This window comes from Dysidea avara, chromosome 2 (assembly GCF_963678975.1).
Source record: "Dysidea avara chromosome 2, odDysAvar1.4, whole genome shotgun sequence".
Classification (NCBI taxonomy): Eukaryota; Metazoa; Porifera; class Demospongiae; order Dictyoceratida; family Dysideidae; genus Dysidea; species Dysidea avara.
This window is the reverse complement of record NC_089273.1, coordinates 33,301,749-33,324,519: the sequence shown is the minus strand read 5'-3', so window position 1 is coordinate 33,324,519 and position 22,771 is coordinate 33,301,749. Positions and strand designations below refer to the sequence as shown.

The 22,771-nt window shown below is 38.2% G+C and overlaps 2 protein-coding genes across 4 annotated transcripts in view; one reads left to right on the top strand and one right to left on the bottom strand.

The window, feature by feature from the left end:
* LOC136247105 (NACHT, LRR and PYD domains-containing protein 14-like) overlaps window positions 1-22,771 on the top strand; it is a 207,570-nt gene that overhangs the window by 140,837 nt on the left and 43,962 nt on the right. The window lies entirely within an intron of this gene.
* LOC136247106 (uncharacterized) overlaps window positions 1-22,771 on the bottom strand; it is a 144,696-nt gene that overhangs the window by 85,230 nt on the left and 36,695 nt on the right. The window contains exons 6-7 of the mRNA XM_066038730.1: window positions 22,280-22,348; window positions 21,012-21,101 (exon numbers count right to left, since the gene is read on the bottom strand). Of these exons, the coding sequence (XP_065894802.1) occupies window positions 21,012-21,101; window positions 22,280-22,348 (159 nt within the window). The remainder of the gene's footprint in view (window positions 1-21,011; window positions 21,102-22,279; window positions 22,349-22,771) is intronic.

The following is a 22,771-nucleotide window of genomic DNA, read 5'->3' as shown; positions in this document are numbered from 1 at the left end:
TCTGCAGGCCCTTCTGGTCTTAATGCTCATGCTTGGAGACATCTTTGTACAGCATTTGGTGATGCTTCTAATGACTTGTGTGCAGCTGTTTCTGCTTTTGCCCATCGTATTTCCACCTCTTATGTTAATTCAAAATATTTATCTGCTTACTGTGCTTGTCGCCTAATTCCTCTTGACAAGCGTCCTGGCGTTCGCCCTATTGGTGTGGGTGAAGTTTTGCGAAGAATTATTGGAAAGGCTGTGATGAGAATTATAGGGCATGATTTACAGCAGGCTGCAGGATCCTCTCAATTATGTGCTGGTCAAATGGGTGGTTGTGAAGCTGCTGTCCATGCAATGAAACAAATATTTGACTTGCCTGAGGTTGATGGTGTTCTCCTTGTTGATGCTAAGAATGCCTTCAATGAGTTAAATCGTCAAGTAACACTCCGAAACGTTGAGGTCCTCTACCCTTCTCTTGCTCCCATTTTAATTAACACTTATCGTACTGATGCTTTTTTGTTTACTGGAGGTCGTACCATCTTTTCTAGTGAAGGGACTACCCAGGGTGATCCTCTCGCTATGGCTATGTACACTATCGGTACTTTGCCCTTGATTTCTCGTCTTACTGGTCTAGTAAAGCAGTGCTGGTATACTGATGACTCTGCTGCTGGTGGCAAGGTTTCCAAGCTTAAGCAGTGGTGGGACTTGTTATCTTCCATAGGGCCCCGTTATGGCTATTTTCCAAATGCTACTAAAACTATCTTGATAGTCAAGGAAACTGTTTTAACTGATGCTAGAACAATTTTTGGAGACTGTGACATTCAGGTTACTGCTGAAGGACACCGTTATCTGGGAGGTGTAATTGGCACTCCTGCCTTTGAACAGCTATTTTTGAGACGTAAAGTGGATGGCTGGATTAATGATCTTAAGACCTTGAGCCTCTTTGCCGAAACACAACCTCATGCTTCCTTTGCTGCTTTTTGTCATGGTCTCTCTTTCCGATGGAACTATTTTTTTCGTGTTTCTTCTTGTTCTACAGACCTTTTCCTTCCTCTTGAACATTTTGTTAAATCTGTTTTCCTTCCTAGTCTATTGGGTCGAACTGTCCCTGGTGATGTTGAGAGAAAGCTATTTGCCTTGCCTGTGCGGCTAGGAGGCCTTGGTGTGTTTGATCCTTCGATTGTTGTGTCACAGCAGCGTTCCTGCTCTGTAGAAGTAAATGCTGGTCTTGTTGGCTTGATTATCTCTCAGGTACATCAACTAGGTGACTGTCTTGATGTACAGGTTCAGTTGCGATCCAAGTTTCACTCTAGGAGCCATCAAGAGCAACTTCAATCTGCCAATCATTTGTTCGATGAACTTCCTCCTAGCATGCGTTCCTCAGTCATGTTGGCTCAGGAGAAGGGTGCATCGAATTGGCTCTCTTGTCTTCCATTGAAGTCGCATAATTTTGTGCTTCATAAAACTGCTTTTCGTGATGCAATTGCGCTTCGCTATCATTGGCTACCATCTGCCTGCCCTACTTCCTGTGCCTGTGGTCACTCTTTTACCATAGAACATGCTCTGTCTTGCCCAAAGGGTGGGTTTCCTTCTCTGAGACATAATGAAGTGCGTGATATAACTGCCAATTTACTTTCCGAGGTCTGTAACAATGTTGTCACTGAACCCCACCTTCAGCCTCTTTCTGGTGAGACCCTTCAATACAAAACAGCTAATCGTGATGATAACGCAAGGCTTGACATTGCAGCTAATGGTTTTTGGGGAGGACGATTTGAGAGATCATACTTTGATGTCAGAATTTTTAACCCTAGTGTACCCTCAAATCAACCCCTACACTCTGCATACCGACGTCATGACAAGGAAAAGAGACGTGAATACCAACAACGGGTTCATGAAGTAGAGAATGCCTCATTTACTCCCTTAATTTTACTACTACTGGTGGAATGGGTGATGCTGCTACTCAGTTTTATAAGAGATTGGCCAACCTTTTGAGTGCAAAGCACAGTCTTTCCTATGGAATAGTGATGGGATGGCTGAGGTGTAAATTGAGCTTCTCTTTGTTGAGGTCTGCAATTATGTGCATTCGCGGTGCCAGGTCCAGTTTGCGCTGTCCCATTGCTGAGGCACCGATTGCTGTGCAGGTCGCTGAGGCCCATATGTAAGATAATTTGTTTTTGTTTATTATGTACTGTTTTATCTTATGTCATTAATTTGTAAAAAAAAAAAAAAAAAAAAAAAAAAAAAAAAACATTCACGGAGCTATGACCAATTATGTGCGTACAATAAAGTTGAAGGTCTGTCACGCCTACAGGGTAAACCCCTTTGAAGATTGAGCTGAAAATTGATATGTAGATGGCGTAACCATCGTAGGAGTGCCTTTTTGTGGTTTGAAAGGAATCGAGATAAAGACCATGGAGATATGACACAAAGCCCAACCTGTATAAAAATTATGCAATCGATTTTTATGAATAAAAAAAACTATTAGTTTTCACGTCTACCAGGCAAATCGCTTACAGCAATGAGCTGAAAATCAGTATGTAGCTGGAATAATCATCATACGAAGTCCTTGCAGTAGTACAGAAGAATCGGATTACAAACCACTGAGTTATGATTCGAAAGGCAACTACGTGTAGCAAATGCGAGATCAAGATACTCTAATAGAACATTCACCCTAATAGAGCATTCAGCTACGTTTATAACTTACTCCATTATAGAATTATATTACATTGCAAGTTATCCTGTAGGGAATTCAGCTACAAACAGTTAATCTGATAGACAATTCAGCTACAGGCAAGTCACCCTGTAGAGAGTTCACCTATAAACAAGTCACCCTGTATCAGCTAGAAGAAGTCACCTTGTAGAGAGTTCAGCTACAAAGAAACCATCATGTAGAGAGTTCAGCTGCAAACAAATCACCCTGTAGAGAGTTCAGCTACAAACAGATCACCCTGTAGAGAGTTTAGCTATAAATAATTCACCCAGTAGAAAGATCAGCTAGAAGAAGGTACCTTGTAGAGAGTTCAGCTACAAAGAAACCATCATGTAGAGAGTTCAGCTGCAAACAAATCACCAGTAGAGAGTTCAACTAGAAACAAGTCACCCTATAGAGAGATCAGCTAGAAACAAGTCACCTTGTAGAGAATTCAGCTAGATACAAGTCATCCTGTAGAGAATTCAGCTACAAACAAATCACCCTGCAGAGAGTTCAGCTAGATACAAGTCATCCTGTAGAGAGTTTAGCTACAAACAAATCACCCTGTAGAGAGATCAGCTAGAAGAAGTCACCTTGTAGAGAGTTCAGTTGCAAATAAACCACCATGTAGAGAGTTCAGCTGCAAACAAATGACCCTGTAGAGGGATCAGCTAGAAGAAGTCACCTTGGAGAGAGCTCAGCTACAAAGAAACCATCATGTAGAGAGTTCAGCTGCAAAAAAAATCACCCTGTAGAGAATTCAGCTACGAAAAGATCACCCCGTAGAGAGTTCAGCTAGAAGAAGTCACCTTGTAGAGAGTTCAGCTACGAACAGATCACCCTGTAGAGAGTTTAGCTACAAACAATTCACCCTGTAGAAAGATCAGCTAGAAGAAGGTACCTTGTAGAGAGTTCAGCTACAAAGAAACCATCATGTAGACAGTTAAGCAGCAAACAAATCACCCTGTAGAGACTTCAGCTAGAAGAAGTCACATTGTAGAGAGTTCAGCTAGAAAGAAACTATCATGTAGAGAGATCAGCTGCAAACAAATTACCCTGTAGGAAGATCAACTAGAAGAAGTTACCTTGTAGAGAGTTCAGTTACAAACAAACCACCCTGTAGAGAGCTCAGCTAGAAACAAGTCATCCTGTACAGAGATCAGCTAGAAGGATCACTTTGTAGAGAGTTCAGCTAGAAACAAATCACCTGTAGAGAGTTCAGCTAGAAGAAGTCACCTTGTAGAGAGTTCAGCTACAAAGAAACCACCATGTAGAGAGTTCAGCTGCAAACAAATCACCTGTAGAGAGTTCAGCTAGAAGAAGTCACATTGTAGAGAGTTCAGCTACAAAGAAACTACCATGTAGAGAGTTCAGCTGCAAACAAATCACCCTGTAGAGAATTCAGCTACAAACTAATCGCCCTGTAGAAAGATCAGCTAGAAGAAGTTACCTTGTAGAGAGTTCAGCTACAAACAAATCACCCTGTAGAGAGTTCAGCTAGAACAAGTCATCCTGTAGAGAGATCAGCTAGAAGGATCACCTTGTAGAGAGTTCAGCTACAAACAAATCACCCTGCAGATACATGTAGCTCAGCTACAAACAAGTCATCCAGTAGAGAGATCAGCTGGAAGGATCACCCTGTAGTGAGTTCAGCTACAAAAACAAATCATCCTTTAGGGACAAAGTAACCCTTTAGAGAGATCAGTAAGAAACAGATCACTTTGTAGAGAGTTCAGCTACAACCAAAATCACTCTGTAGAGAGTTCAGTTACAAAAAAATCAACCCGTAGAGAGTTCAACTACAAACGGATAACCCTGCAGCTAGAAACAAGTCACCCTGTAGAGGGAATCCTGTAGAGAGTTCAACTACTAACAAATCACCCTGTAGAGTTCAGCTACATTTCAAGTCACCCAATAGAGAGATCAGCTGCAAACCAGTTATCTGTATAGGGAATAATTGACATGTAATAAATGTATGGATTATATAGCTATATAATTTGTACATTTACTGATAAAATCTGAATTAGTTAAAGTATTTAAAATTTTCTTCATCTTTTTCTTCTTCCTGTGATAAAGAAAAAAAGATAGGTTAAAAAAGCCCTAAAGCCGGCCTATTTGGGGTATACAAATACAAAAAGAAGTGAAATCTAATCCAAAACAGCCAAGCTGTAAAAAAAGAGTGCGGCCCTCAGAAAGGCTATGGTGAAAAAAGATGTGAAATCCAAGGTGGCGGCCAAGAAATGACTGTGATGGTAGGTTAATGGTAAAAATTTTAATAATAACAATTCAGGTGAATTTTGTGCGAAGACCAAGCAGCACCAAATTCACATGAATTGCTGTTATTAAAATTTTTACCATTAACCTACCATCACAACCATTTCTTGGCCGCCACCTTGGATTTCACATCTTTTTTCACTATAGCCTTTTTGAGGGCCCCACACTTTTTTACAGCTTGGCTGTTTTGGATTAGATAGACAGTAAAGTGAGTGTAAACAGTAGCGAAGTAGTAGTTTTATCGCTGTAATCAACCTCACACCTGGCGCTCTAGCCATCGCTTGTAGCGTTTTTGGCTTAACATGCACCTGACTATAGACAACAAGCTGTTAACTAAGTGTAAACAATAGTGAAGTACATGTTAACAACTTGACACCTTGCGTATGTTGTGTCCTGTACTATTTCAGCTGCACGTGACTTAATTATATACATTGGGCGCCCACATAAAGATTCAAAATAATGTTATGAATTTGTATTCGAATGCTCCCAAACGAACAAACATTCGAATTTCAGAGCATTCGTTTGTGCAGTACTTGTAACTATATTGCACATGTAATTGTCAAATTATTTTGATGTTTATCTATTAAATATTATATTAATACTGAGATTTACAAAGTATCAAAGTATTCTAGTTAACTGATAGTGCATAATATAGGCTTTGAAAACTACACCTATACATACTGCTTAGTTACATGTAGTTGTATTTGTGGTAAGTACTTTTAGTTTTAGTTTCAGCTATTTGTAAACATTAAGTAATCTTTTTAGTTTAAGTACAGGTTTCAATGTAAAAATTGAGGCACTTTTATTAGTTATTTGAAAATCATGAAAACTTTAGTTTTGGTTTCAGATAACTAAAAGTAAAAGACCACTTTTAGTTTTAATTTTAGTCAACTAAAACAGGACTAATTGGCATCCCATTAATATGAACAACAACTAGAAATTTCTCTTGTGACTGATTGCCCAATTAAACAAGTTGGTGTGCTACTTCTAAAAACCAGGCGCCATGCAGCTACAATAGCGTATCTGCATGGGATTAACCATAGATAGTATATGCTACTATGAATTAACCAACTATGTGTTACTATTTTACAAAAGGGTAGTTTTGGGTTGTGCAATAATATTATTAACTAATTATTGTATTTTGTATTTCATGAAATTCTTGTACTTCGTTCAATTACGTTGCTATGCACTGCTAAGGAAGCGCCTGTTAAACAAAACGCCTTTACCAACATATTACACACAGAAGTATCTTCTAAACTGTTTTATAGTTTGGCTATTGTGTTTTTTCCCACAAATTCTCTCGACAAAGCCTCAAAGCTGCTCTTCATTTTCATTTGCATATGTAAGGGATACACCCCCTTTCAACTCGAAGTGATAGGCTATTCCTGGTAATGTACAAGGCCTGCACTGTTGTTTTTCAGTTGTTAAATGCCTGAAAACCTCAAAGGAAAGGTAGTTTACAAAGTCTGAGGAAAGTTGCCACACCAGTATTTCAGTCTGCCAAAAAGAAACCACCTCTGAGCAAAGTTCACCTGTGCAGAAGTTTAATACAGACTTCATTTTGCTTTTATGTCTTACGTAAAAGCTGCTTTTAATATTATTTAATGATTGTGCTCACATGGGTGCGTACAGACAAACATAGGTAGATAGGTAGATATATAGACAGGTAGGTACACACACAACACACACACACACTTTTACGAAAACAATTTCAGTAAACCAGGTGCATGCCCACAGTCGGCTGAAGGCTGGCTGCAGTGGGCATGTGCCTGGTTTAAAAATGTAATGGAGGTCACTAGTACTATATACCACTGTCACTTGAGTCACCCATGTCATCAGCCTCTACTAAGTTGATACCATTGTGCTTGCTTTTCAATTTGGAAGCCTTAACCCTTAAACGCGCAAAGGCCATTATAATGGCCCTATTATCTATTACACCGAAAATGCACGAAAGTTTATGCTTACTTTCGCAAAAATTATCGCGCGTCTTTACAAGGCTGTATCTCTGACAATCCTCGACGTATCAACTTGAAACTTGGTACACAGATGGTGGATACCCTGGGGTTTACCCATCGTGACTATCAATTGTTTATCATTAATGCTTCTCTATTTATCCGAAATAATATGCGCATAATTTGGAAATAACCGTCATGGTAGGTGGCTCCGTTGGCGATTCGCCTCAATACTTGGTGTCGAGAAAGAGTTGTACCCTTGATACAAGGTGGTGAAATTCCATTGACATAGCTGCAACCCTCAGGTATTTATGAATTTTAGAAAAAACTTGTGGTATTCACACAATTGTGCGAAGTAACCGCACGTCTTTACACGACTGTATCTGTGAAAATCCTTGATGTATCAACTTGTAACTTGGTACACAGACAGTGGATAACCTGGGGTTTATCCAATATTATTATTATGTTTTTATCAATAATACTTCTGAGATATGGCATGATATAGGACAAGGAGTAGAAGAACGTTTTGTAGAACTGGGTAAACATGGTAAACAAGAGTAAATTTGGATGAACATAAGTAAACATGGGTAAACATAAGTAAACATGGGTAAACACAGGTAAACATGAGTAAATACGGGTAAACATGGATAAACATGGGTAAACACAGGTAAACATGGATAAACACGGGTAAACAAAGGTAAACATGGGTAAACACTGGAAAACACGGGTAAACAAAGGTAAACATGGGTAAACACAGGTAAACACAGGTGAACACGGGTAAACATGAGTAAACACAGATAAACATGGGTAAACACAGGTAAACATGGGTAGACACAGGTAAACATGAGTAAACACGAGTAAACACAGATAAACATGGATAAACACGGGTAAACACAGGTAAACATGAGCAAACGCGAGTAAACATCGGTAAACATGGGTAAACACAGGTGAACACGGGTAAACATGAGTAAACACAGGTAAACATGGGTAGACACAGTAAACATGGATAAACACAGGTAAACATGGATAAACACTGGTAAACACAGGTAAACACTGGTAAACACGGGTAAACATGGGTAAACACTGGAAAACACGGGTAAACATGAATAAACATGGCTAAACATGAATAAACATGGCTAAACACAGGTAAACACAGGTGAACATGGGCAAACATGAGTAAACACGGGTAAACACAGGTGAACATGAGTAAACATGGGTAAACATGGGTAGACACAGGTAGACATGGATAAACACAGGTAAACATGAGTAAACACAGGTAAACATGGATAAACACAGGTGAACATGGGTAAACATGAGTAAACAGGGGTAAACACATGGATAAACACAGGTAAACATGAGTAAATACGGGTAAACACAGGTAAACATGGATAAACATGGGTAAACATGGATAAACACGGGTAAACATTGGTGAACACGGGTAAACATGAGTAGACACGGGTAAACACAGGTGAACACGGGTGAGCATGGGTCATGTAAACTTGGATAAACACGGGTAAACACGGATAAATACAGGTAAACATAAATAAACATGGGTAAACACATGGTAAATATTCAGAAACATGAACAATTCATATTTTAACTCCACACAAGGCAAAATTAGACTTCAATTTTCCCTGATATGGTTTTGAGTAGCCCATGTTCCAGCAGCTGTCACAGATTCCCCACAGGAGTTGAGTTTAAACTTTTTCATATAATATTATGTTAGTAGAGATCTTTACAAACACATTGATGGAAACCTTTCTTGGTAAGGAATTTATTCCCAGATTTTAACAATATTCCCTGACTAACTTGTGAGGCTGATTTCTGGTCAATATTTTTTTGTGAAGAGGAGCAAACCTCCATGATCCCAAATAAACAACCTTATTGTATGGTATTAACATTCATAAATACTTATAATAGATGGTGCTCTGTAAAACTGAACTGTGCATTTCAATTTATGTAGCTGAGTTGGGATATTTGTTTCTCAGTACTTTTTATTGGTGTTCCTACTCTATTTTAAATTATTTCCTTTCACTTATTTTAATTGATTACACCCTTTAATTTTATGTATTAAAAGAGGGAGTAAAACTGCTTAAAGTAGGGTGAAAGACTGTTGTTATTATCTCCCCACTAGTTAGCACCAGGTCCACTTTTATATGGAGGAATAAAAGTGACATTTTAATCCTTGACCTTTTACATGGGTGTAGTCATCAGTGTTGTCATAATGGGGGGTTGCTTCACATTGAGCTCACACTACAATAAAACGTGTATTTGTGCATATGTGGTACACTCTAAATGTGTTGTACATAGCATGCACTCCTGTGGTGTATGTGATGTGTAGGAGATGATAGTTCACATTTGCCCATTAGTTAGCAAATGTGAACTATCATCTCCTACACATCACATACACCACAGGAGTGCATGCTATGTACAACACATTTAGAGCATACCACATGTGCACAAATACACATTTTATTGTAGTGTCAGGTGCAGGTATATGCACAATTCACAGAATAACCATAATGAAGTATGTATGAAAACATACAAAGAATCACAGCCATAATAAGACTCGATCAGTTTGTGATGAAAATTGAGATAGTTGTTGCTTTATTAATGCAATGTCACAAAAGAGTGATTTTACCATGCATGGCCTTCAGGCTCTAATACTTAATCATCTGATGTACAGTGCATGCACTGTAGTGTATACATGCTCACTCAGTGCAAGCATTTTCAACAACATCACTAAAAACATGTATATATGAACTATGCATTACAGTACAAAGCTGTATTGTTATAATTCTCTCATTGTTGCAAACCCTGGATTCTTTGTGTCCAACAGTTGACATACGTAACACTTGGCCCCCACAATGTGGTCTTTTAAACACATGAGCGCACTGTGATGACTTAAGGTTTGTTTCTTTTGTTCTATACTGTATAATAATTAGTAAGAATTAAATGTTTGGGTCTGGAATCGATTGTAGCTTTACAAAATGTCATGTTTTTAATTTTGCAGGGTATCTTAGAGTGATAGATATATGTACATGTCTTAATTATATATAGTTTTATGGTTACTCAAACTTGTTAGTTAAAAGCATTTCAGCGTACTGTGAAGTGACTTTTCATAGTATGGAAAAAATCATGGTTATAAATAAGCAAGATAATAGTGTTGACAAGGAAATTGATGAGTTGTTGGCGTGGCATGTTCAATGGTGTCACAGCAGCAGTGCCGAACAGGTGTAGCAATAAACCTGTTTGAAGACACAGCTTGAGTGATTGTCACTGAAGCATGCTAAAATGGAACAGATGTGTGCTAAATAGAATTTCTGTGATATTACTGGATTCTCCTTTCATCCTGACAAATGTATAGCTGCAATGTTAAACTGTACCTCCCATGCAAAACCAAATTGCTCTAGGCTTATTAGCTTGCTTATAAAATATATGGAGTGGTTACATCAGGTCATGGGCCATTCAAGGCTAAAATGAACAGCACAGGTATTTAACACCTCTGAGTAGTAGAGCCACAACCATTTTCTTGTTGGCCTGAGTTCCATTTGGGCCCCAGACTGCCGGGATTGCTACTGGGCTTGGTAAAAGCAGCAAGTAAAAGAGGACCACTGGCTCATTATGACAGTGTGTATTCCATGTAGCTTTGTGCTTATGTATATTGCAATGTAGTATTTTATGTGTATGTTAATAAAAACTTAGGGGTTAGCCTATATTAGCCAATAATCATTTATCGCTGATTGTTTACACCGTTTACTGTGCTTAGCTAGTCTTTAACCCTAAGGTTTGGCATTGTCGCAATAATTAATTATGCTAACATAGTAACTCTACAATTACTACTAAGAAATATTTACCCAAGCAAAAATGTACTAAATATAAATTTTACACTAGTTGCAGCATTCTATTCAACTCACAGTGTGGATAATTTTAAATCTATAATATAGTAAGAAGTTTATTGTGAGCCATGAAACCTAGATTGCTTCTGTTTTCCTATAATCCTAATAGAACACACACCTAAACATCACCTTGTAACTACCCAAACCATAAAAAGCCTTGGAATGTAGGCCTACTGGTAAATATTAAGTCTACAGTTACCAAAAAATAACTAATCTTAACTAACTAATGATCATCTCATTATAAACAAGGGTAGTGTTTCATAATAGATCTAAGATTGAGGTATGGCATGATATAGGACAAGGTGTAGAAAATGTTATGGTAAACACTGCTCACTCATGGTTAGCCTTAGCCTTGTTTATAATACCTGTTGCATACCTGTGTTTATTTACCCTTGCTTACCCAAGTGTATACTCATGTTTTACCCATGTTTACCCGTGTGTATCCATGTTTACCTGTGTTTACCCATGTTTACCTGTGTGTATCCATGTTTACCTGTGTGTATCCATGTTTACCTGTGTTTACCCATATGTATACCCATGTTTACTTGTGTATACCCATGTTTACCTATGAGTATTCATGTGTTTACCAAGTTTACTTATGTTCACCCATATTATTGTTTACCATGTTTACCCAGTTGTACAAAACGTTCTTCTACAGGGGTAAACAAAGGTAGTGTACAAAAGTTAGTGCACAAATCATAATCATATAGATTTATGTAACCATGTTTACCTTGTTTACACAGAAAATATTAATGTAGTTAAAATTTTGGTCCTATATCATGCCACATATGATACTTCTCCATTTATCCACAGCAATACGCGCATCATTTGGAAATAATCATCATGGTAGGCAGCTCCTCTGTCCATTCACCTCAATACTTGGTGTCGAGAAAGAGTTGTACCCTTGATACAAGGTGGTGAAATTCCATTGACATTGCTACAACTCTCAGGTAGTTGTGAATTGAAAAAAAAAAGTCGTATTCACATAATTATTTTTACCCTGTAGGCATGTAACAAAGAACTCCAACACAATCACTGTGGCATTTCAACGTGCTGCCAAGACGTATTCTGGTGACTGGTCAATCAAATGCCAATAGCAATCCATTTTATCATGCACTGTTCATCAAACATAAAGTATTATTATTAGCATTAGAATTTGAAAAACTTTTCAAACATAAAATGTAGATGAAATATATACACTAAAGAGCTGGGATCTTTACTCAGTAAAGGGTTTGCCTCATTTAGAAACCACCGATCCAAGTGATTTCAGAGAAAAAAAACCACAATCGTGGAAAAAACTGAATTACAAACAGCTCTGTACATAACTAAACAGATAATACTGTCAACACATCTAAACTATATACATCGGCTGAACCTGTAAAAAGTCTAAGACACAGTAAATAGCATACACCCCTTATTTATTTATAGTTTTCCTTGGTGTGGTATATCTTAAAACAATTTTCAAGGCACAAATGAACTATTCCACAATTTACGCAGCCATACTTAGTACGTTTTCTATGTGTCTTCTGGTCAGAACACACTGCACAGTCACCGTCAGTCCCAAGGTTCTCTATGAAATGGCGTTCCTCAAGCCACGCAGGCGATTGAGGTGGAAGAGCCTGTGATTGACGTCCTCCATGCTGGCGTGAGCTATGTTGACATAAAAGTTTCCTTCTATTGCCCCTACCGGTACCTCTACCCCTACCAGTACCTTTCCTCCTACCTCGACTAGGCACAAGATCCATTGGAGACACAGTTCCCCTACCCCTTCCTCTACCTCTACCCCTCCCTCTATTTCTACCAGACAAAGGATCAGATGGAGATGGTGAGTAGTCCCTGCCTCTATCACTAGGTGAAAATGGAGCATGTGGAGAAGAACGAGAGCGCAGGGAAGAACTAACAGGAGAGCCATGGTAAGCCACATGGTAAGCCACAGGAGAACCACTACAGGGGTATTCAGTTTCCAGGCTACCCATCCCACCGTCACTCACTCCACTATGTAGCTCAGATGGTCCAGGATGGCTTGACTCATCATGACCTTCACAATATCTCACATCAGCTATTAGAAGAAGCAGGACTCAAGTTATAAAACATGTGAAAAGCATTATACCTTCATAATCATTGTTTGTTTCTTCCTCGATGTCTTCTTCGTCGTTGCTGAACTCTTCCTCATGATCATTTTCTTCCACATCGCCATGATCATCTACAATGGCAGGCGAAGTGATAGGACCGATTCATCTGTCCGTCATTTTACCGTCTTGTTCCCTGGTAAGCCTATCAAGGACAAAAGAGTCTTCTCCATGGACAAAAGAGTCCTCTTCGTCCGAGTTGTTCCAGTCATCGTCGGTGTCACTATAGAAAAGTTGATCTACAACAGTATTTTCATCCATATCTCGCTTATCGTTAATCACAGCACAAAGTTTTTGAGCTCGAATTAAGCCCAGAAACGTGGCTTTCCGTTGCACTAAACCGTTTCACGATCACGTAATCCTAGCGCGTGCACCTCTGTGCCAAATATGGAGGGCCACTTAAATGGCCCTTGCGATTTCAGTGCAATATTTTGTAAATCCGCGTGCGCGTTTAAGGATTAATCACATCACCTTTCTTACTACTATAGGCTTTCGATGCAGACTATGACAAACCTTAGCTAGATGGCCAATTAACCTTGAGAAAAAAATGTAATTTATTGTATCACAATAAATTGAAGTTAACATGTATGCTGCAGATGTAGGAATATAAGAATTTGCATACATTGCTGTGAACTATGTGCACACTATGACCTAAGGGTGAGTTATGATCCAAGCACGTGCAGTAATGTAGAAATGGTTTCAAGCATTATGTAATCTGTAAACTGGTTTAACAGGTTTGGTCCGGAATCTATCATTCATACAGAGTATAAAGCATAGAACTGCTCTCAAAAAGCAAAAATTCAGCAGTACCAAAGAAGACGCGTTATCCTTGATAACCTCACGTTTTAGCTCCAATACTTCACACGATGAAAGCATACTACAGTGGAACTTCAGTTATCCAAACCCCTTGGGACCAGGTGTGGTCCATAAGTCTGAAAAGTCCGTATCTCTGAAACAGTGTATAATTAACCTTAAAATAGCATAGAGAACCCTAATAGAACAGTCGCTACTCTAATAGAGCAGTCATATCTGTAGTTCGGTTAACCGAGAATCCGGATAAGTGGGGTCCGGATAACTGAGGTTCCACTGTATCATGAGAATTGTTCTATGTATCAGTAAGTGGAAGCAATTTAAAAGTTGAATTATATGGCGTTTACAAGCAGAAGAGAGCCTTCTTCCACTGTTCGCATCAAGTGAAGAAGCCATAGAAGGAATAACTGATATACTGATATGTACAATTATTCAGATACTATTTTTTACCATTCCTATGAAGTTTCGTGGCCATATCTACAAATAAAATACCATGCTTATAACAGGCTGTAAGGTCAGTCGAAACAAATAATAACTATTAGTGGTGCTTGTTTTCACGTTGTTAATTTGTTGCTAAGGTGAGCTATGAACTGTGTAACAGCAGCTCCTTGTTGTTTTTGCTAGCAACTCACCTGCTACTTTTGCATTTAGTAAGTCTATTATGGTGTAGCGCCTAATTAGCCCTGCCTAATTTGCCACAAATTGTGTAGTATGTGGCATGTTACGTCATGTGTATTTGTTATGACTTCTTGTGCACATCATTGCTTTATCACCACCTTAAACGTCATCTCAGCCTGACAGATGGCTTTAGCATACCCCATAGTTAACTGTACTTGGTTATATGTGACTTGTTCCTAGTAATAATAAGATGAACATAATGGCACAATTCAGTTATTTTAAAAAGTACTTTTATTGGTTCCTTTTGACTTCATATTTTCCAGTGGACCTATACTTCTTACAAATTAACTTCTAAGGCTTGTTTTGTAGTTGGGGTGCTTACTAAGGTGGTGTGTTCTATTAGGATTTTGGCAAAAAACAGGCAATCTCTACTGTGGTTCATGATAATGGGAAGAACCTAACTATGTAAGTATGCTGACTGGACAGGTATGGTGTCTCCACAGGTACATACATATCTAATCTAATCAAAAACAGCCAAGCTGTAAAAATAGGGTTCGGCCTCCAAAGAAACCAGGGTGTAAATCCAAGGTGGCGGCCAGGAAATGGCTGTGAAGGTAGGTTAATGGCAAACAAATTTAATAACGACAACTCGGGTGAATTTGTTCTGCCTCCTCCAAGTTTCACTCGGATTCGGCACCAAATTCACCTAAATTGTTGTTATTAAATTTTTTGCCATTGACCTACTGTACCATCACAGCCACTTCTTGGCCGCCATCTTTGACTTCACATTTTTTTACATCCTGGCTTCTTTGGAGGCTACACCCTTTTTTTATAGCTTGGCTGTTTTTGATTAGATATCACTTCTTATTGTAATTTTATACCTAAAGCCAGTCTATGGCTAGCTTTAGGTATTTCTTTTAACTTGTCTTTTTCCTTACCACAGATCTAGAAAGAAGATCAATATGAAGAAGAAGATTATAATGATTTGTTTAGCTACATGTACTTTAGGCAATAATTTTTAATTGTTGATTGATCCTAGAAATAAGTCACACAGGTTAAACTGTTTGCAGCTGAATACTCTAAAGGGAAATGTGTATGTAGTTCTACAGGGAGGCTCATAATGTAACTGTACTCTTTGACTACATGGTGAATGGTTTGTATTTGGTAGTTGAACTCACCACATGGTGGCTTATTTCTAGCTGAAACACTCTACGAAATGTAGCTGAATTGTCTCCTGTTTCCAGCTGATCTCTCTACAGGATGACTTGTTTTTAGCTGATCTCTCTACAGGATGACTTGTTTTTAGCTGATATCTCTACAGGATGATTTGTTTCTAGCCAATCTCTACAGGGTGAATTGTTCTTAGCTAATCTTTCTACAGGGTGACTTGTTTCCAGCTGAACTCTCTACAGGGTGACTTGTTTCTAGCTGATCTGTTCACAGTGTGACTTGTTTCTAGCTACACTATCTACAGGGTGACTTAAAATGTAGTTGAACATCCTACTGGGTGACTTGATCCAGCTGATTTCTCTACAGGGTGATTTGTTTCTAGTTAATGTCTCTATAGGATGATGTGAAATGTAGCTCTTTGCTGGATAACTCGCGTCTAGCTGATCTTTCTACTGAAAGATTTTGTTTGTAGCTGAACTCTCCACAGGGTTGCTTATTTCTAGCTGAAACACTCTACAAAATGTAGCTGAATTCTGTATAGGGTGACTTGTATCTCTATGGGTGGCTTGTTTCCAGCTGAACTCTCTACACGGTGACATGTTTCTAGCTGATCACTACTGAGCTCTTTACGAGGTGACTTGAAATGTAGCTGAACTCCCTACAGAGTAATTTGTTTGCTGCTGAAATGTCTTCAGGGTGACTTGTTTGTAGCTGACCTCTCTACAGGGTAGCTGACCTCTCTACAGGGTGACTTGTTTGTAACTGAACTCTCTACAGGGCTATTTGTTTTTGATAGTAGTTGAAGAGTGACTTGATTGTAGTTGAATTCCCTATGTTGCTAGCTGAACTCTTTACATGGTGACTTGATTGTAGCTGAACATTCTACGTAATAGAGTGACTTATTGCGCAGCTGAATGTTCTGGTGACTGCACTATTAGAGTATCTCGATTGTGCACTTGTTACACCTAGTTCATTTTCATAGTGTAGCTCAGTGGATTTTAATCTGATTCCTTGTAAACATTGAAAGATCACTCTAAAATGATTTATCTATCCCTCTACCAGATTTCAGCTGATTCTGTTAACTACATCTCATCTGTAACAACTTTAAACAGGTTGTAAGACCAGGTGTCCTACAGACCTTCAGCACTTGTGCTGTAAAGCCTTAATAAATAAAATAATATCCTTTGGTTTCACATGGGGTACTTAGAGATAATAAGTCACTCTCTAGAGTTCCTACTGTATGAATACATCTACATGAAATTGACAAGGAGAAAACATCCTGACCACCTGTCACACTCCTGTAAGCGTTTGAGCATTAATTGGATGGCTACAGGTTCAAGGCTGCCCAGGCCTTGCATTGGATTTTTTCTCCTTTCTTCACCTTTTCAAACATAACAACTTTAAACAGGCTGTAGGACCAAGTGTCCTACAGACCTTCAGCACTTGTGCTGTAAAGCCTTAATAAAAAAACAATTTAAAAAATAATACTAAAGCCTGAGAGTTATGTAAATATCTTATAAAAACAGGAAATGGCATACATTGTGTTTTGTAATAGTCACTAGCATGAAATGGCCTAGACAGCCAACTTCAACTGTCACATGATCAACCAAAAATCCAGGTCCAGCAGTAATGAACCATAGCAATCTTCTTTACAGTTCCTTGCAGCCAAAAAGTGGATGTTGAGTATTAGTAAACACAGAGAATTCTAATAGTACAATGGAATCTGTGGAAACTAGTATGAAATCATGCAGGTCTACTTAGAGTAGATGTGATATGAGGTGGAATAGTGCTTTGGAGACTAACATTCACCTAGTAGCCAGGAAGATCAGCATAAAACTTATAACAAGGTGGTAAGTTGTGAACAAAAGCCTGCAAAATGGAACCACAATGCCAAGTACATCTCCATTCATCAAGTACGTACAATGGAACAACCAGTCAATATATGGTTGGTTGTAGGTTCAGTAGTATGACAAAGGGTACATACTGGACTAATGATTATATGCCAGCAAGCCAGATTCTATGGTGTGGGTAAGGTGTCACAACTGGCTCGCAATATGAAAGTTGCTGTTCAGGTACGATGTTCTTGTGTGGGAACTTAGGGCTGCTGTTGAATGATAACTCATTGCAATTAGATAAGTTGCAAATGTACATCAGTGAGTACCTTGGATTCATCCTGGGTTGGGACTGTTCACATGGAGAAGGTACACAGTATCAAGAGTACATAATAATAGAAGAGGGAGGAGAGTGTCTAACTCTCAATATAATCCATACAAACACACTGTGCTCAAACCCTCCTACAGTGGAACCTCTCTTATCCGGGCGGTCTGGTACATACTACTGTCCGTATCTCAGAAATGTCCGTAACTAAGAATAACATACTTTTAAGCTAAAGTGACTAAACGTAAATGCAAGTAATGTTGTTATTGCTATCAGTTAGTACTATGCAGTTTAGTGGGCAAAGGGGAAGTCACTACAGAGCATTCATGGTCACTCCCCTGGGCTGTAAAAATGCATTATCACCTAGCAACCAAGTGGTAGTTATTAGTAGTAGAATAAACAAGCCACCAAACAGGTAAACAACAATCTTTAGGCTCCCTCCTTGTGCTTTTATCTAAACCAAGCTTCATTATGGTCAATAAACTACAAGCCACATGACCAATTTGGGCTGTCCAGACAATGGAGGTGCCCAGATAATAGAGGTCTGGATAAGGGAGGTTCCACTGTACTTCAATCCATAAAACTTCTAGTGATAAATCAATACCTTTAAGTGAACAGAAGACTGTTGATATTTCCTAATTGAAGCAGTAGAAGTGCTACAACCTCCTTCATAGAGCAAGCCATTTGTCACCTTTGGTGCATGGTTATAGTTGATTGCACAAGGTCTGAGCGCAGTGAGTTTGGTGAATCCACTGAAGTTAGGCACTCTCTCCCTACTCTATTATTATGTACCCTTGACAGTATCTTTCCACTGGCTGTCAACACATAAAGACACACAGTAGTGTGTCATGCCGCGCCAGAAGTCGGCACACCACAATGTGGGTATACTGACACGAGGAACAAATGTAACTTTCACACATATGCAACTCTGTGATGCCTTAACCGATTGTAATCAATTTTGTTGTAGTGATGCCCGCTAGCCTTGAAGATAAACGTGCAGACATTGTAATCTTAAAAGTCATGTGGTAGTTCTAGTAGTACCAACGTTATGAGTATTAGGGATTTGCTTATATTTGATCTTGAAAAGAAGCTGATATCTGATATTTTCATTACACAGATTTAAATGTACCAACCTACCCTACTATAACATGTGCAGGTGTTCATTGTTATACTAAAACATTTTTGTAGTGGTAATGCAGTTATGGTTTAATTTCTACTGTACAATCCAAGCAGTTAGTTACCCACAATGTATAGTCACATGAAGCTTTAATTAGATTACTTTACATTACTCCACACTTTTAATGGCTAGCTTGTGAGAAAGGGTGGTGTAGCAAGTTTCCTTTAACTCTTATTAATTACATAAAGTACCACCCATGTGTGTACGAATAATACAGCATGACGGCATACGTCAGCAGACACCCTGTACACACAAGCACAATACATAATCGGTGCTTTAAGTGTAAGTGTTACAAGTACACAAAAAAGAATTTGAAATTTTCAATTACAGTATATAGGGATCATAGCACATCAATAAAAATACTAAAACTGAAAATTCCAATATTTTTGTGTACTTGTTAGTAAACTTTTTTAATAAAATAAAAAATTATTATGACAGGTGAACCCACATATACTGCATCAAAAGAAAGAAATGGTGCTGTGTACCCAAGCTACCAATTATTATCGAAAAAGTGAAGTATCCATTACGCTTAATTGTCAGCTACACTAAACCTGTTACACACCTTACCCCAACGTTTTTCAACTTGTAGGACGGTGAGGACAACAAAACGCTCTCCATCTGAGTGGTTTTCATGGCAAAATACAAGTCGTACATCCTAATCACGTGAGTATTAATTGATCCCCACAATTGAATTCGGTCTCAACGTCTATATAATCACTGCCCAGTTGTAGCCCTGCTACATTTTGTATGTAGTCCGGCTAGCTAGGCTCATACGAAATGTAGCCCAGGCAGCTCCCTTGATTTGAGGTGTGAAAGTGTTACATATACTCATAATGAATGCTCCAAGGAAGAAAGTATATCCTGTATAGTAGGGACTACATAGGTTTGGGCGTGGCCTATGAAAAAACATCACCCAAAAACCAACCTTGTTTTTTCCTTGACGGCGATGAAGCAGTATTGGTTTGGTAAAACTAAGCCCAAACAAGCCTTCAGATCAACTTGAAATGCTTTCAACATATTGGAATGAATTTGTTTTAAATTATTAAATGGAAGTTCTAGTGACTTACTGACTGACTGACTGACTGACTGACTGACTGACTGACTGACTGACTGACTGACTGACTGACTGACTGACAAGCGTAACTCAATAACGGCTAAGGTTATAGGCTTGAGTTTTTCATTGTTTGACGTAGCTTCAGCCGGACACATGCCTTTTGGCATACTGCAATACAAGAACTAGTGCTATAGCTTATTCACCGATTGTTTTCACATGTTTTTGAAGACGGACAAGTCTCCATTACGAAGCTACCACTCTGCAAGGAATAACCACTCTACAAGCAAACTTATCTATCTAGACCTTTAGTGAATTCTGTAATTATTCCATAAATGATTCAATAGCACTGATTAAAACAATAAACTCGCATAACCAAAATTTTCTGTGATATCTCTAGGATATGTCCATTCATCATAAGTGAACATAACCAGAATGTACTAGCTGCTGACCCACAATCAAAATTTTTAGGTATACATATATATATAATACATCCAGTTTCTGTACTTGTATTGGCTTGGGTAATTGATTGCCCTGTACAGGCTATCAGCCTGATATTAGTTGTAACACGGGGTATTTTGGGATTTGTGGCCCTTGGGCAGTCAGGCATACATATCAGGCAAAGCCCTCATGCCAGTGTTACAACTATTACATGTATACTCCAACTGCTGCAGTTCTAGACCATCAGACATCTGGTGAATATCCATTAAGTTTATTTCTCATGACTTAAAATTTATTAAAAGAGCACCTGTAATTTATTTTCCGTATAATATAGGTACTGTACAAATCAATTGTTTTGTTCTTCTTACTATCACTCCAAAAGCACTCAGCAGATAAGACTGAAGGTTTTAACAGCTAATTGATTTTGCTCTCTAGAAAACAAAGAAGTTGTAAAATAACTTTGAGAATAATGTAAGCAAATTGGGTTTTCACTCAGCAGGTCACAAATAATATTACGGGTGACATCATTTAATAAACTATTACTCATTGACAAGTAGTATTTCGTCTTTCATATACCGAAATTATTATTGAGTACTTGACTACTTATTTCTGTACTAATGTAAATAATTACGTATCATTCACACACAGTGTTACCATACCATTGTAAGGGATTATCTCTGACACAGCACTACTGTTATCGCTAGCTTCTGAAAACGGCTGAAATACTTCAAGCAGTGAATCATCCACGTCTGTCAACAATGAAAATATTAATATCATATCATACAGTACAACAGTACTGTATAGTTACAGTATGATAGTACTGTATAATAGGGACCACATATGTGGCGAGATATAGAACCACAAAGAAATGAGCATGGCCCATGAAAAAACATCACCAAAAAAACAGCCTCAATTTTCCCTGACTATGATGAGGCAGTATTGGTTAGGTAAACTAAGCCTAAACAAGCTTTCAGATTGACCTGAACAAGTTGCTCAAGAATTTAAAAAAAATTTATTAAATGGAATTTTCTAGTGACTACTGACTGACTGACTGACTCATGCCTTAAGACAAGTGTAACTCGTAAGGCTAAGGCTACGAGCTTGATTTTTCACTGTGTGATGTTGCTTCGGCCTCAAGCTACCTTTTTGCATACCGTAGTACGTACAATGCATTCTTCATGGACTCAACAGTGTCCTTCTTTGCATTTCATTCATCTTTGCTGACAGCGAAAGGTGTCGATTTGGTAGTAGCACGTAATGCTTCTCTCCATAATGGAAATCATCCGTATTTTTCATAGTGGCTACTTTGGCTGCAGAGGTGCTTTTTGAACATTTCTTGATTCGTACTGCTGTGTAACGTGTTAAACATAGCCAACAACGAAGCGTAATGGACACTTCACTTTTCAGACAATAATTGATAGCTGAGGCGCACGGCACCATTTCTTTCTTTTGATGCGGTATGCGTGGATTGCAGAGGTGCTTTTCGAATAGTTCTTGATTCATAATGCTGTGTAAAGGGTTGAACATAGCTGACAACGAAGGTAATGCATAGTCGTAATAATTATTATTTACAAAAAAAGTTAACAAACAAGTACACAAAAAATTTGGAATTTTCAACTAGAGTAGGGACCATAGCATATCAATAAAAAGTACTGAAACAAGTTGGAGTAGTGCACGATATTAAATCACAGTAAAACAATAAGAAATGTTACATCCCTAATGTGCTCAAGATACCATAACGGAAATGCACAGTAGGGATATAACACTTCTTATTGTTTTACTGTGATTTAATATCATGCACTATTCCGGCTTGTTTAGGTGCTTTTTATTAATGTGCTATGGTCCCTACTCTAGTTGAAAATTCCATTTTGTTTTGTGTACTTGTGAATATTAAAGAGAGACTGTTAAAAACTGTGCGTTTTCTTACCAGCACTTTTTTGTAGTGATTTAAATGTAGCTGCTGAACTAACCAAAGATTGAGAATCGTCTTCAGTTGCTAATAAAATAAACATAAAAGTGAGCTAATTTAACAATAACAATATGTACGCATCTATTTAAATCTTTTAATCATGACTCTACATACGTACATACATAAGTCAATCTTCAGGAAAAAACTTTATCACTCATGAAACTGGCATGTAATAAAGAAATATTGGAGGGAGAGGACAGTATAACTAAGAGCATGCATTCTGATAAGAAAACAGTTTTTCTTTTTATGTATATTGAGCACACAAGCAAGTATGCAGTCAAAACACAGGTATACATCAAAATATAAATCAAATACTGGGATTTTGCTTAGTCTAGATGCTGCATATTACAAAAGTTATCATGAAATATCTTATCAATAAGGCGTAATTCTCTGATTTGCATATTTTAACTCATTTTAACTTTCAGGCTAAGCACCAGTTATACGCACAGT